We start from the raw sequence: 16,998 nt of genomic DNA on the forward strand, positions 1-16,998 counted from the left end.
ATTAGTTGTATTTAAATAACTGTAAATATCCACATAAATACCTACATTTTTGTTTAACAATAACAGATCTGATACAGATTATTTGAGCTGATTTTTGCTGCACTACAGTTCATTATTTCAGATCTGTTCACATTTTGTTTTGTTGCAGCTTCATGGTAAAATCCTTTTTATTTAATTCCTCCCGTCACCCATCTTCACTCAATACCATCAGACTCTTGAAATTCCAATCAAGTGTTTCTCTTTTGATCATCTTAGAGAAGTTTCCACACCTTGATTAGATTTCAACGGTGGTCAGTTGAATTGATTGGACATGATTTGGAAAGTCACACACACTTGTTTGCAGGAGACCTCACAGCTGACCGATCAGTACCGAAACCAAACCTTGAGGTGGGAGGAGCTTCCTGCAGAGACTCTGCAAAAAAACATTTCTGCTGCATTTAAAGTTCCATCATGGCCCTTTACACAGCCAAGACAATCTGAACACAGATGCCAATGTAATTTGTTTTACGTGTATCCCCCCCCCCCTTTTTTTTTTAACAGGTAGATGTACAGTAAATTGAGAGGTTGAGCTTGTACATTTATACTGTATGCAAGGTTCTCTGCAGCTCTGAAAGTTTCCAAATTATTTAATAATTCTCATGTTTTGTACAAATAAGTCCAAATAATAATAATAATACTTATTATTCATACTCATGTTGCATCCGATGGCCCCTTTTTAAATATTTTTCAGATCAATACTCCTGCTAATGTGATCCAAACACATTTGGAGGTTTAACTTTATAAATTAAAAAAACAACTATAAATGTAATTTAGGTAGCAGCCAGTACAACAACTCACCACTAGGTGGCGGTGTAGGATTTGTTTGTGATGAGAAGAAGGCAGTTTAAATCATCAAATCTGCTTCAGGAACTGTTTTTGGTGTCTTTCTGAGTTTGTAGGTAACTGATTTATGTTCTGCCATTTTAATGTTTAATATTTCATCCCATAAACAAACTAAAACTAGAGACTAAAGCAAAGAAATTATAGAGATATTCTAAATATAAAATGTCTCACTCAGCTCACTGAATTGTCGGGAGACACAGAAACCTAAAATAATGTTTCAGTTGGTTTTTAAATGCTTTCAGGATTTTAATTTATTTCTGACAACCTGTGATTCATGGGGAGAGAAAAGTGAGCATAATTTCAGTCAGTGACAAAAAAAATACCTCAAAGAGTTTTGGGTGGTGATATATATTTCTCAAGGTTTACAAATAACTTTTTTTTTTTTTTAAATGCGGCATAGTTACATTACACATTATTTCCAGAGAGCAAAATAAATATATTGCACTTAAAAATCATCAAAACACAATCTCGTTCGGTGTCATATTATGGCATACAAAAGAAAACATTGTTTAAAAAAAAGAGAGATTATTTTCAGTGGTAAGTCGGGACTGTGCGTCTGGTTCAAACGGGGAAAAAATGTTTTACATTTACATTGATGGAAATCAGCATTCAGTGAATGTGTACACTTTTGTCAAACAGATCTCAGGCTGCACATCAGTAAAGGAGAAAGATTTGATTTCCAAAGCAAAGGAAGAAAAAAGCTCAAAGCACAAAATTTCCTCAATAAACACAAGAGAAAATAAACTTCTTGCACGTTAATGATATGCAAGGCGTCAAAAGAGGACATTTCTGTCCATTTCTCACTGCAACAGGCTTCAAACTGAGACATTTACAGTGTTTGTGTGACCAGCTCATGTGTCGCTTTTATACATTCGTTTCAATGCTGCTCAGAGTCACTCAGCGCTCCACTTCTGTTGTGTCCAAATGCTGCTTTCATGACGCGAGAAGCTGAGAAATGTATTTATTTAGATTTTGTGCATGAAATGGGACAGACTCACTGCAAAAGTCTCTGTCATAACCAGTGATTCTGTCAAATATTGTGTCCTTAAAAGTTTTATGTTTCCCCTGTGTGAAGAGGATTTGAAATGTTGAGAAAGTAATTAGTAGCGCCTGATCCTGGTTTATTGATACCAGTATTGATACTTTAAAGCTTAAAAAACAACTATGAAATAGAGTTGAGCCACTTCATAAATGCATATTTGTCAATGATCGATTCATTCTGTTAGTTTAGGTTTTTAAATTCTCTACCAATCAGGTGATTCATCAGTTAGTCAAAGGACAGGTACTTCAATAATTGACTTATCACTTCAGTCATTTTTAAACATTAACTGCTTTTGAAATGACAGGATTTTATGCTTTTCTTTATGATATGATTGTAAACTGAATATTTTGGAGCTTTGGGGATGCTGCTCATAAAATCAAGCAATTTTAATTTGGATCACAATGGATGTTTCAAACTATTTTCTGACATTTTATAGACAAAGCCTTTATCAGCAGACTAATCAATACAATCATTTTTAGTTGTTGCTGCTCGAACATTTTTACAAATGAAAAACTCTGGGAGAAAAACTATACAATGGAGACCGTTACTTAATGATATTGATATTTCTTTACTGCAGTTTGTTCTACACGGATACTAATATTTGCAATAAATCAATATCGTCCGTTTTTAGGATTCAGTTGTAGACAAAAGTTACTCGCTATGACGGAGAGTTTTTTACTCTGGAGCTCCTGGATTGATAATTTATCTTCAAAATTAATGTATTCAAAACGAGAGCATTAATTGTCACCCCAGGTAGGACCATCTCATCTGTTTACCACCTGTAATTATTCAGTTTTACAAATAAAATGCTCCACTAGTGAGCTGCCACTTTTATGCACCTGCACCTGCACTGAGTGTGAAGCTTTTTCTCCCTGTTGTAAATGAGACGGCAGCAGAGAGCCATTATTTGCAGGTGTGGACGCCCTGTCGTCACACTCTGATGGAACCATGAATCAGCTCAATAACACCGGCTAAACACCAGCTGCTAAAAGGCTGCAGTCAACTAAAAACACTGATGTTTGATGCTGCAAATGTTTGTGGACCTAAAAGAGATTACAATGCATGAGCAATGAGTTCAAATTCCACCAGTGGAAACAGGTTTCTGAGGCCTACCATTAATGGCCAGTGAAATGAAATATGACTCTTTGAAAACTGATGATTTGAACTCAACATGTTTATGGTTGAATCCCTCAAACTTAAAGCCCGGTCACACCAGAAAGTAACCACAAAGTTCATCCTGATTTATGCTCCCTTTTAAACGATGTAACTGCCCCGCATACTGTGATGCCTCCTTTATGCTGACATGGATGTTCAGCAGTACGTCCACTAGAGGGCATCTGAGACGCTGACATGTCGTAATAATGTACCCCACATGTTTATGTAAATTTCTTATTTCTTCGAATTTTTAATTCTTCGTCATGTCCTTTGGTCGTGTCTTGTTTAAAATATCGGCTACACTGCCCCCAGGATTTCAGGTGGTGCTGCTCTGCTCTTGTGTCAATCTCCGTTTGTTTATGTTTTTTCTGTAATAGGCATTTTACTCCCCTGTGACATAACGGTTTCAAGATTTCACTCAAGAAAAAGGACAAAATGACCTCCAGACTAGCCAGTTTAAAAGTTACAGTCTCGAAGATGTCCGTTTAGTTCTGTTGTGCGATGCCAAGTGGTAATCACAGTGTCTTTGGATCTCACTTTAACTTGTTTTTTTTTTTTTTTTGTCTCTTCATCTGCCTTTACTTTTTTTATACGGCCGTAGTAACTGTTTAATCACAACACAAGCAGACAGTGGAGAAAACAGTACCCCGCTTCACACAGGAAGGAGGTGAAGACTGAGTCTGTTGTGTTAGCTCCGCCTGCCTCTGGATGGCTGATGAAAAGTGGTCACTAAGTGAGCACGGGTTGTTATTTTTCCTACGAATGTCGCCACAGACACCCGGTTCGTAATACTGTTAATGTAAAGGCTTTCATCCCTGTGTTACTTCCTTCAGTGATAGATAGTGATTTAACAGAATTTTTTATGAAAATCTTCGAGATTATTACTTTGAAGTAGCTTCTTGTCTAAATCGCCAACACACAATTAATTCAAATGACGTATTTGCACCACCAACTCCTGTCTATGTGAAATCCATTCCTCTGTTAGTGGAGAAGTTACCACTCCAACAGAGGAGGTTAACTAAAAGTGTTTGGAGCAGCAAAGCTAATTAGCTACAATAGCATCGAGCATTTTGGATTCTCTGGCTCTTCGCTCAAAAGCTCAGAACCGTGTAGACGGTTTGCTATCGGTCAGTGGTTGGAATTTGCAATGTTGGCCAAAGTCTAGGTGATTCATTTCTGCAAAGTAATCTACATTTTCCATTAAAATGAATTGATTTTGCTGCTAAAGTTCACTGTATTATTTGCTGGTGTGACCGGCCCTTTAAGAGCATTCACCCCGCCCCAGGTCAGAGCTTATTCATCCCATAATATGTCATATAAAGTTCACCCAGCGTGTTTGTCTACTGCAGTCAGCATGCGTCCTATGATATTTTTTTTCTTCTGTACTCTACAGTGAGAATTTTCCTACGAGTAAATGTTGTATTTTCATCTTTGTACAATGCATTTTAACACGTGTTTCTGACATTATTTTCAACAGAGCGTGAAGTTTGAACTGTACATATGGCTGGCTTTCTAGAAAACAGAGGTAAGCTGATTCTGAAATGTTCAGACTCAGACTGAGCCTCGGTGTCCAACATACTGTAGCATCAGATGAGTCTCTCCAAAAATGATCATCTTAGGTTGTTGAAGGATCACACAGCAACCTGCCATCTTTAAATCCTCAGTGAGACCCTGGAGGGACTGTTTAACCTCTAGAGGGTCTTCTAAATATTGTGAAAATGAGGATCCACTTTCTGTTCTTCAAGGGCCAAGACCAAACATGCTCCTTGCATCGTCTCGCATTAGGTTTTGTAGTTCGTTTTGAGGTTTTAAGTGTTTGTACAATGTCACTAAAGTCTTCATAGAAGCCACAGGACCTGCTGATGTTTCCGCAGGTCCTGCGCAGGCGTTACAGTCCTTCTTTTTCCTGGATTTTCTGGATCAGTCTTCATCATCTCGCTCACTGCGGGGGAACTATTTACAAAGACCAGGGGGAACGATACAAACAGGATGAGGAGTGATGAGCCGGAGTGGAGAAATAACTGGTTGCGCTGGATTGAGGATCGGAGCGAAGATGGGCCGTCTCCTCCCCAGGACGGAGTCATACAAAGGGCGTCATGACCGTGGAGGAGTGGCGGAGTCCCTGGATGGCGGCGTAGGGCCCCTGCTGGAAGTAGTGGTGGTAGCGGGGCATGTGGAAGGAAGGGAAGGACGGCCCGCTGCCCTGCATGGTCCCAGCTAGAGCCGTGGGTGTCAGCGGCATGCCCAGCCGGCTGTAGGGCGGCAGGGAGCCCTGGATGGGGTGAGGCAGGGAGGCGGCGCCGGCGCCCATGGCCGACAGGGATTGTGGGTGCTGGAAGCCCGAGAAGCCCGAAGTGGTGGTGACCCAGGAGCTCAGGGAGAGGTTGTCTGAGGCGGTGAACGCAGAGCCTGCAGGAGACATAAATATTAGTCATACGTACTGAGATAAAAGCATAAAGCTGCAAATAGTGTTTATCTTTGTCAACAAATCAAACACGGACTAAAATAAACTTCCTCCGTTGTTTATTTTAAGTCTGTCCCAAATAAATCATCAGGAAATGTATTTATCTGGGAGAATGGTTCCCAAACAAATACATGATTGCTAAAAACTACAGTGTGTCTTCATGAGGAACCAACTGGCTTGCAGAAACAGATTGCTGGTTTCGGTCTTCATGGAATTTGTTAACAATGAGAAAAATACAGGATAAACCAGCCTCATCCCACAATATATTCTTATTTTTCTCTTTTTGTAGGATCCGTCTCATCCGCTCACCTCTGGTGTGTGCGCTGTGTCCATCCTCGCTCAGGCTCTCCTCGTCGCCAGCGTAGGTTCGGATCGGCGACCGGGCGTACGAGTGCTTGTGGATCAGATTCTCAACACTTTCCCTGCAGCAAAAGCCGAAGAGAGAGCCCCAAAATAAATCTCTTTTTTTCCCATTTGAGGTATTTAACATGTGCACGGGACCAATATCTTATTCATCTGATAAAACTGTCATATATAATATCAATTCACCTGTATTTAAATAACTTTACAAAACAAACATTAAAAACATACAGCATTTTTTTTCTGTTTTCTGCTGACATCTTTCAGAATAAAAATAAATAAATAAATGTTTAAATAACTTTTTTCCCACCATTGGTCACATATTTTAGAGGCTGTTGGCAACAATTGTGAGCCCTCTTTTTGTTTTGAAAAATCTAAATCTAATCTTTTCTACATATAAAATGTATATATAGGAAATTAAAATAGATGTATAGAAAATATAGATATATTGTCAGGAAGAAGAAGAATAGATGTCTATATATGTATGTATATATATATACACACTTGATTAAACTTTACTTTGCATTTATATTTTTAAACGTGTAAATTTCACATTATTAGCGTTATTACTCAAAACACATTATTACTCAAAACATGTTTACAATATTTAAAATGACATTGGCTCGAGTTTTCACAATATCCCATATGTTGATAGCTGTTAATACAGGTGTACCTGCACCAAACCTCACTAGTCAATAATGGGTCAATACTATAATTTATGTAATATTTATTTTGCATGTCTGAAATCGTGTGTGTCCACTCTGTGTCTGTTTGTGTCGGCTGAGCATGTAGATTCTTGTGTTTGTGTGTGTGTGTTGTGGGATAGTGAACATGCACACAAAGTGCATTAACTCATTTGAGTCTTGTCAGATCGCACTTCTCAAACACAGTGACACAAATTGTTGGGGGAGGTAGTGAGCGTGTGTGTGTGTGTGTGTGTGTGTGTGTGTGGGTGGGTGGACAGGCAAGTGGTCTGCATCATGAGAGCCATGCGTCCACATTAGCAGCCCCCCCTCTGCAGCCCCCGCCCCTCCAATTAGGTTAGGAAAGTGCAATATCTGTCAGCAGAGGAGTACAAATGTGTGTGTTTTTATCAGCGACGGGCCCCTCCGGCACAGAGGCCGCAGCAAACTCCCACAATGCACGGCAGAGCGGGAGGGAGGCGAGGGGGGCGGAGTGGCATGCTGGTTTCAATCAGTCACTGCAGCCAATTGAATTACAGTGTGTTTTAGTGCAGTGGCCGACTCCAGACTAATGTGATTTCTGCAGCTCCCCGAAGATCAATTGATCAGGTCTAATTCACAGCCCTCAAAAAGAGAAAGACAGAGAAGAAGAAGGAGGAGGGGGTGTCTGGCTCTGTTTCTCTGGTTTGGGATGTTTGATTGAGGGAAATGGGCAGATGGTTTGATTTTGTCAGCTGATTTTGGCCGTAGTGCCGGAATCAGGAATTACGAGAAGTGTGTGTTTTGGCAGCGTCCATAAAAATCCTTTGGACGGGGATTTGTAACTGTAAGTGTGTGTGTGTGTGTGTGTGTGTGTGTGTGTGTGTGTGTGTGTGTGTGTGTGTGTGTGTGTGTGTGTGTGTGAGGCAACAATATGGTACACTACGTGAAAAGGGCTTTGAAATCACATATAAGAGAAAATAAAGGACAAAATAAAGAATGAAAGAAAAATGGAGAAACAATAACAAGGGAGGATGTCAAGGAGGAGTGCTGGAGAGAAGAAAAGACAAGAAGAAAATAATTACATAAAAGAGGAAAGACAACACTGTAAGACGGAAGTCCGGAATAGAGGGCAGAAAAATAAAACGACAAGGAATGAAGACATCAAAAGAAGCAATAAATGACAAAGATAAGGATAGGGTGGAAAAGACAACAGAGGGGAAAAGAAGGAAGAAAAGAAGAAATCAAGGAAGACGGAAAAAAATGACGAAGAAAGAAGGAAAGAGCAAGAAAAAACGAAAAAAAAAAAAATGAAAGACACAGAGGGAGAAGAAGAAAAAAAGAAGATTCAGAAACAATAAAATTAAGAAAAATGGCAGAGAAAAGAGGACAGCCAGGTAAGAAAGGTAGACAATAATAAAAGACAGAGTTTTTGGATAACACAGAAGGAAAGACCAGATAGGAGAGAAGACGGCAGGAGGAGAAAAAAGAAGAAAACTAAAAATGAAAGAATGAGACAAGAAATAAAATAAGGAAGGTATGGACCATGGGGGCTAAAAATAGACAACACAGAGGAGAAGAAAAGAAAGGAAGGACATAAACTGAGTGAGGAAGGAAAAAATAAAGACAGAAGGTAAGGTGTAAAGATTGAAATGCAATAAAGGGAAAAGGGTCAGGTGATAAAGCTTATTACGAGGAATTACAACAGAATTCACTCCTCTCTTCTTGTGTATCTTATGGTCTGTAAACGAACGGTGCAGGACCCAGAATCCCCTGTACCTCTCCATGTCTGTCAGCCGCGACGAGTCCCGGAAACCTTTGGCGAACGGGTTGCTGTCAATCTTCAGTTTGGTGATCTGGGAAACACAGCAGGACAGAGAAAAGTGTAAGCGTTTCTCCTTTTTTAATTTACCCTGCTGAGAATATTTTAACAGCCCGTCTTCGTCTCAACATGCTCCTTCCTGCAGCCGTTCTCTCTTCTCTACAAACACAAAAGAGCCCCGGCTTTAAAGCTATTCATATTTATTAACTGACAGAAATTCCAATCAATCAAGGTTTTTTATGGCCCTGATACTCATACAAGTCCTTTAAAATCTGCTGCTAGTGGTGAAATGTGTTTAACCGTTGTATTTAAATACAATTTTTAGGTACTCTGCCTACTTTTAAGCACAACCCCATTTCCAAAAAAGTAAGGACGCTGTGAAAAACGTAATAAAAACTGAATGTAATGATTTGAAAACCCTTTGCGACCTATACATTCAATTGATTGTTTTGTGCTGCTCAAGCCAATTCAATTTTATTTACAGATCCTTTCATGTTTTGTAGATTTAATTCAGGTCAACAATTAATTTTCACTCTCGATTTTTAAGCCAGCATAGGTGAGAAGTCCTTATAAGTGGAAGGGAACAAAAGTAAAGTTTGACCTTCTACATGTCAATGTAAACTGTGCAAACTCCATCTACTGATGAAGATCATGTGAGGCAATCAAAAACCCCAGCTATGAAACGAAATTGTAGCTTTTTTAAAATGTAGTGGGAACCAACAGCAGAGTGGATCAACAGACACATGGCCTGTAATGCCTATTGGTCCCTGCCAGCCGTCAATCACTCACCAGCTGGTTCTGATAGGCTGTGACGGCGGTAAAGACGGTCTCGACGAAGACGAAGGTGCGGAACTCCTCAGACTTGAGATTGAGCAGCGAGGCGGTGTGGTCCTTCTTTTTGATGATGTGGACCCTCGGCTGGTACTTGTGCATGGAGTTGAGGATGATCTGCAGAAGGACGAGCAGAGCCACAATCAGTGACAATCAATAACAAATGTACAGCCACACGTACATACTAATCTATGTATGTACATCAGGGCCAGGTGGGTGCTGAAGTAGGTAGGAAAAGGTGACAAGTTTTATATCATTGCACTAAAATATCTGAAGCAGCTTGAAGACATCTCCTGTAGCTCTGGAAATTATAGAGTTCACTAGTATCTGACATTTTATAGAAACTAGCTAAAAAAATGAATCTTGTTTCGGGAAAGTTTGTTTACATACAATTTACTCCAAAGTATATAACAAAATTATTTGGGAAGAATTAAGTTCATTATTTATTTATTTTTTATATGTATTAGATATATTTAAAAATAAACAAACTTAATTAAAAAAATTCTTAAAGTGCTCAAAAAGAATAGTTTCATAAATAGTTTAGTTTAGTTTAATAAAACTGTATCAATAAGAAGCGAAAACATTACATTTAAATAAATAGACCAATAAATAAATATTAAAATAAATCTAAAAAAGTAAAAACATGTTAAAACATTTGTGAAATGTTAAATGACAGAGCATAGCTTCATCGTTGTTTCTTTTTTTGCTCCTGACTTGTTGCCACTTTGCATAAACTTTGAATGGAAAGCCTACATATCCGACCGACTTACCGGACGGATTGAAAGGGACGGGGAGGCAAACAAAAATGGAGGGGAAAAAAGAAGAGAGAAAGAACAAACAACTGAGCTTGAAAAACAACAGAGAGAGAGAGAGAGGAGGGTGAACTGCTTAGAGACGAAGAATTAAACGGCATTGGCAGAAGAAGGTGAATAAATAGAGGGAGAGGAGTGTGAACAGATAAAGTTGTTAACACTGCAGCAGCTGCAGGTGAGAGTTTTCCTCTGCAGTCAGCCTGTCTGGCTGTGTCCCAGAAAACACTTTATGTCTTTCTCAACCACTGAACAGGACGCAAAATAACAAGTAAAATGTGCATGTAATGTGTATTTTGACATAAAGAATGCAGGCTTTCTATAAGAAGCTGGATTTAAATAATTGATTTAATGTTTGACAATGGGGATGGTTATTTCAGTGGATCATTTTTATCTTTTATTTTAAGTTTTTATTGATTAAGAAATAATATTAGCGTTTTATCAAATCATTTGTCCAAACAACTACTTGGTTTTCTGACTGGTGTAAGGACATTTGGAGGTGTATTTATGTATGTTTAGTATTGTTTTATTTTGTATATTTTTTTATGTGCAGTCATACAGTACAAATGTATGTCATTTTAATTATGTTTGTTATAGTATGTCTCTCTATAAAAACATACATTTATTTATTATTATATTAGTCAATTATTTTAATTAATGTTGCAATGATTGAGGCACTTTAGTTTTCAATACTCATAACATATTTAGTAGAGTAAAAAAACTCTTTAAAAAAGAATTATAAACACTCGCTTATAATGATAATAATTACTATATTATTATTATTATTATGATTATTATTATTATTATTATTATCATAATTTTTCATAGTAGTACTGGTAATAGTAGTTGTAGGTGGATTAGTGATAATAATATAATAATAATAATAATAATAAATAACTAAAAGAAATACAGCATTTTTGATTCACTGTATTTAACTACCATGTAAATGGTGTCATGGAGCTATTTTTGGACTGGTAAAAAGCCCGGACAAGACAATAATTGTTACCTTGTTGGCTGTTTTTTCTGTTAATAAATGGATAACGTTAGAAGTTTTTTTCTCTTTCTCAAATGTTTTTCTTATCCCTGCTTGTACTTGTCTTGAACCCTTCAGTGTAAGAAGGATTAAAGGAGCAATTTGCTCTTGTCAGGGGAGTAATTATAATGTCACACCGGCCTTTTTAACTTCACAGAGACACAGGTTATTCATGGACGTTTTTATATGACTTTCTAGCTTCAACATATCTCTAATCGACAAAACAAGCCACATAGGAATTCAAAATATGGCTAGTTATTTAAGATACAGTGTTATTAGCCTATGACTAGTTTATGTGCTGGCAGGCACAAGGTAATTGCCTTTCTGTTGGGCATATATTTGAGGATAGACTGCCTTTATGTACGACAGATTCATAAACAGTGTGGTAATAATACTTTTTATTCAAAAGTATTATTGTATTATTATTTTTTTGTGCATTTACGTAGGCAACATTTTACTGATTTTTACTGGCTAATTTTAACTACTTAATATACTTTCATGTGGTTAAATTTATAAACATTTGTAATCATTTTTGTACAATATTAAAGTACAATATTTGCCCCTAAAATGTAGTGAAGTAAATGTATAAAGTTGCATTAGGGCTGGGCGATATGGACCAAAAGTCATATCCTGATATATTAAGGCTGAATATCGATATATGACATATATCCCAATATTTTTATCTCAAAGTGAGAGATTTAATGTTCAGTCAAAGTCAAAGCCAAATATGACATGTCACAAGGAGTTTTATTGAAACTGTTTATTTAAGTGGATATAAATACTGTATAACAACAGTGTACCTTTTAAAAAAAAAAAAAAAAATCAAAGCTCCATAAAGTGCAAATTTGAATAAAAAAATATCTATAGACTATGAAATAAAATAGGCCAACCTTTACTGAAATAAATATATTTATATGAGAAAAGAATAACGAACATTACAAAAGAACTAAATATTACAAACCCTGAATCTATACAGAAAAAGATAAATTGAACTATATTGATATATGTGATATGGTCTAATATATATATATATATAGCCTATATATAATAATATATGTTTTATATCGATATATCACCCAGCCCTAAGTTGCATTTGTGGTAATGCTCAAGTTTCCTAACGGTTAAACCTCTTTAATTGTTAGTTATTGTTACTGTGGGTTAACAGTCTCCCTTTTTTCTTGGGACAAAAGAAGGAATAAAGTAACAAGTGCTCACATGTCCGTGTTGGTCCAGTTCGTTGTTTGTCAGTTTGACTTTCTCGAAGGAAACCATCTGCTTCATGAGCTGCTCTCCGGTAAACGGGGAGTCCGGGTGCACGTACAACCTGCATGGCAACAACGGTCAGGGTCACATCCTCAGCTGTGATTGGCTGAGAGGCGTTCGAAGACAGTATTTGATAACCAATCAACGTACATTTCTGACCAACGTTAACTGGAAAAATTATAAGTGTCAGTTTAGATTGATTTTTTAAAATACGTGTGATCAAAAACAACAGAAAACAGACAACAAAAAAAGCAGATCTTAAAAGCAGATCATTTTTTATTTCGTTGTCAGTCCGCCTGTGGTGATTAAGGCTATTTAACATTTAACCCAAAAAATGTTTTTCTTCGTCCTAAGAAATGTTTTCGATTTAGTTAATAAACGCATTTGGATATGTGTTTATTGTACTGTGTATTGTAATTTCGACCGCTTGCATGCAGGACCTAAACCAGGATTTATAAAATAGGCTACTTAAGTCATGTGTAATAGTGCCTTCTTATAAAAACAAAAAAAATCAAGAAAACAGACACACGAAAACGTCTTTTAAAAAAAGGCTATAGGCCTATGAAACGAAGATTTTGGTGAAATAATAGCGAGTCCTTTACTTATCCTTATTCGGTGGTCGAATCAGAGTGTATTGACTCTAAAAACACTGTCAGCTATAAAAAACCCACATCCCGAAAACCCGTTTTTATATTTTTATTTTTATTAATTATATTTAATTTCTTTATGTTTATTCAGCCAAAACAATCCACAGTTTGCTTTAAAAAAAAACAACTCGCTGTCATTGTGACTTCCGCTGACAAAAAAAACAAAAAAACTTGAGCCGCCCTGTTGCTTGAATTGACATCTTCATAACATCAATCAGCATGACGTGAATGTTCCCAGATGCTTCCTGGTAAATATTAAATTATTTCATCGCTCTGCATTAGGGTGGTGGCCTCGCACAGCCTTCAGTTTTTCTTCAGGAGCTGTTGATGATGTTCAATATAAAAAGAAAAAAAATCCTATGTCACATAGCCAGAAGTCACACTTTCAATTATGCTTTTGAGGTTTTCCGAATTATTTCATTTTCTTGCTCTTTGTTTTCTATTACGGTGATGAAAAAAATACTTTTAAGACAAATATAGGCCTATGTTTGTGTCTCTCTTTGAGGATTTTTTTGACTGTTTTCTGTTCAGGTTGGCAGTGAGGAGTGTGCAGGCTGAGGCTGTAGCCTACCTGGCGGGCAGAGGAGGGTCGGCCTTCCCGGCCACCAGCCAGGAGGAGCGGTGGTAGGCGTACCGGTACCGCTTGTTGTCCACTGGGACGATGTCCATCAACACGATGTACTTGGAGTCCTGGTCCACCCCGGAAAAAGAGACCCGGATGGTGGGGAACATCCTCCTGATGAAGAAACGACAGGTCAAATTATTATTAATACAATTATTATTATTATTATTATTATTATTATTATTATTATTATTATTATTATTATCATTATTATGCCTATTATTTAGACAAGCATGTGTATGTTGCTTTATGCCAAATCAAATCATCATCACTTAAAATTTTGATAATAACTATGTAGCCTTTTTTAATTATATTTTTCCCCTTGTTTATTCAATTATTTGTACGTTTTATTTCCCATGTGCTATTTTAAAGCCTCCCCGGAATAACATTCTGGTGGGAGATGGTTCCTTGTGTAATCCCCTAGGCTATTTATTTATTTTTTATTTAGGCCTACTTAAAATCAAATACTTGAAAATAAAGTATAAACATACTCGAATTATCTAATTAAATACATATCGTGTACGGGTTTTTATTATTATTATTATTTGTACCGTAGCTTGCAAAACCTCCCCAAGTTGCGGAAACTATGACCTCATTGCTCTCGGCGGAGGATGCAGCCTTTTATGCTTTTATGTCATGCATTTACACGCACGTGCAGAAATATGACGTTAGCTATATAACTTTATGCAACAAAATCAAAAACTACATATTTTTCTAGTCTTGACTATATGCTTTTCTTTCATGACATAATCAAATGTGTTTATTAAAATAAATTAATTTCTATTAAATGGGCATCCATGCGCTGTGGCCTTATATGGCACTAATCTATAGCTTCTGTAAAACTATCTATAACATTACATTGGCGATGGCACGTTTACGTAAAATCTGCAGGTCAGGTGTGTTAGCAAATAACTCACAGCGAGCATGTAAGGTTTATTATTTTTCATATATATAGGATATATCATTTTTTAAGTTGTAAATATCTTTCTATTATAGAATTATTAAATTACCCTTTCTATGAAATTTGATCACCTATTGTTTTTTTATATTATCATTCAATTATTCAACACTTGCTTCCATTATTATTATTAGGCCTATTATCATTATCATTATTATTATTATTATTATTATTATTATTATTATTACGTCATCTTGTATGGGACTAAAGACTCTAGGACTTCATCACAAAATAATAATGACATAATTGAAATAAAATAATTATTTTTTTTACCGTCCAGACTTGGTGATGATCATCTCGGTGCCGAGCTCGTGGAATTTGTCCCACAGCTCTTTAGTCTCCAGACTGCACGAGATCTTGGCCATCTCCTCGCTAGGGATGCCGGGATTGGTGGGGATGAGCGGCTCGGTGCACACCGCGGGCGCGCTCCCGCTGAAGTCCCCGTGCCCGTCCAGGGAGGACAGGTCAGCCAGAGACTGCTGGTTGCAGGAGGACTTCTCCACAAATTGTTCTTTTTTTCCATAGAAACAGGGGAATAAACAAAAGTATGAGGATAATAATAATAATTATTATTTTTAATATTACTATTATTAGGCTATTATTATATATTACTGTTGTCATCAACGACAGCAGCATCTTTTAGTCATCGAGGAATAAAAAAAGAATAACATGTTAAAATCAGTGAGCCTGCTTGTATTTTACCATCTGGTAAAATAGTCTAATACATTTTATATTTCATCTTATTGTTATAGTTATTATTACTAAATCATCATCACTGCTCCATATAATTCTCCAAGGTAACGTTAAATAAACGGGGATATTTGTAGCTCTACATTTAATATTTATTAGCTTTTAAATCTAGCTCCAAAACAATCATGATTATCGTTCAGGTGAAAGACTCAAATTTCACTCAAATTCTAAATATAAAAATCTAAAATAAATAAATAACTGTTCTGCCAGTATTTTATTCATTTAAAAAACATATACATTTAGTTTGCTGCAGCAACCCATGACTGGTTTATTGTTGGAACAAAATAAAAGCTTGAAATGACACATATAAGGTTACTTACAGAAAATAAAATAAAAATATAATTCAGAATGATATTCACTGTTGGCAGAACTCTGCTCCAAATCCAGAGAAGTATTGACATTTATTTTTTTCATTTTTTTTTTGGTAAAATTGATATGATCCACACAAACTAACAGCACCGTGTCAGCCAAACTCTTTAATCACCATCTCATCCTTTAGAATTACTGCACATTTCCATTCTGTGTTTTCAATCACATAATTAAAAGCTTAAAGATAGAATTTTAACAATAGACTCAAATTCACAATCACTCACTGGTGAATATACCTTTGCGTTTTCTCTTTTGGTTGTAAAATAATGTTGCTGATGTTTTCTCTCTCCTTATTCACTTATTTATTTTCTTTTATTTATTGTAAAACATGCGTGTTCTTTTGAGCTTGTACTGTGCTGTAACATCCAGATTATTTGACTGTTTGGGTATTTATTCAACTTGTGTTTATTGCTGTGACCCTATTCCCTCACTTGAATAACTTAGATAACCTCCAATAACTGTCAGGAATTTTGCGTAAAACAACATAAACGGCTGTAATTTTACGCACCAAATCACTTGGATTAAACTCCAATTAATGTTTATTTTATTTTATTTCCCAGCCAAGTTCCATCCTTACCGAGAGGCTTGATGGTGTTCTCCTCCGTCTCTTTGTCCTTACTGGGCTTCCCACTGGACATCAGGGCGGCTATGGAGAAAGCATTTGCCCGGGATGAGAGCTGCGGTTTCGGGGATGACGTGTACTCCATGTCGGTGAGAAGGCTTGGACCAAAAATATTCCCCTTTTTAAATAAAAAAGAATAATAATAACGAAAGTCCACCCGGTACGCTCAACTCCGCCTATTTTTGGCTCCAAAGGGGGGAAAAAAATCGAAATGAAAAATACGCACAGTTTGTCCACGATTTCGCTCTTTGCACACAATCTCTTCGCCCAGACGCGTAAATACTCGCCACTTTGGAAACACTTGTCACTGCCGAGTTGTGCGTCTTGTTGGCTGCATGGTGAGGGAAGAAGGAGGCGGACTGACTCCACTGACTTGTGCACGTCCTGCGGTGCCAGATCTGAGGCCGGCTGCTCTTTGGGAAGCTCCAGTCAGACTCACCCTCCCCTTATAATTCCAGCCTGCCCTCCAATCACTGCCTCTGCTTCCACGTCACACTCCCACTGTCCCACAGCAGCTCTGATACAGAGCGGCCAATTAAAAATCCTGGAGCTGTCAGGGGTTTAGGTTTTTCAAGCCAGAGACCCTGGAGAGAGTGTGTGCTGTAAGAGGAATAATAATCTGACTTCATACAGTCCATGCCGGGGTGATGACAGTGGGAAATGGCCACCATACGGTGAGGAAAATATAATTCTTTGCACTCATATAA

General features: G+C 37.2%; 1 protein-coding gene across 1 annotated transcript; it reads right to left on the reverse strand.

Moving 5' to 3' along the window:
• Positions 1-1,879: 1,879 nt before the first annotated feature.
• On the reverse strand, positions 1,880-16,425 carry tbx20 (T-box transcription factor 20). The gene is made up of 8 exons (XM_059338969.1): positions 16,247-16,425; positions 14,824-15,061; positions 13,542-13,706; positions 12,276-12,384; positions 9,177-9,335; positions 8,345-8,421; positions 5,853-5,965; positions 1,880-5,488 (listed from the first exon to the last, which is right to left on the reverse strand). Exons 1-8 carry the CDS (start codon positions 16,374-16,376, stop codon positions 5,160-5,162), a joined length of 1,320 nt encoding a protein of 439 aa, XP_059194952.1. The 5' UTR covers positions 16,377-16,425; the 3' UTR covers positions 1,880-5,159.
• Positions 16,426-16,998: the final 573 nt, after the last annotated feature.

This window comes from Centropristis striata, chromosome 8 (genome assembly GCF_030273125.1).
Source record: "Centropristis striata isolate RG_2023a ecotype Rhode Island chromosome 8, C.striata_1.0, whole genome shotgun sequence".
In the NCBI taxonomy this organism is placed as follows: Eukaryota; Metazoa; Chordata; class Actinopteri; order Perciformes; family Serranidae; genus Centropristis; species Centropristis striata.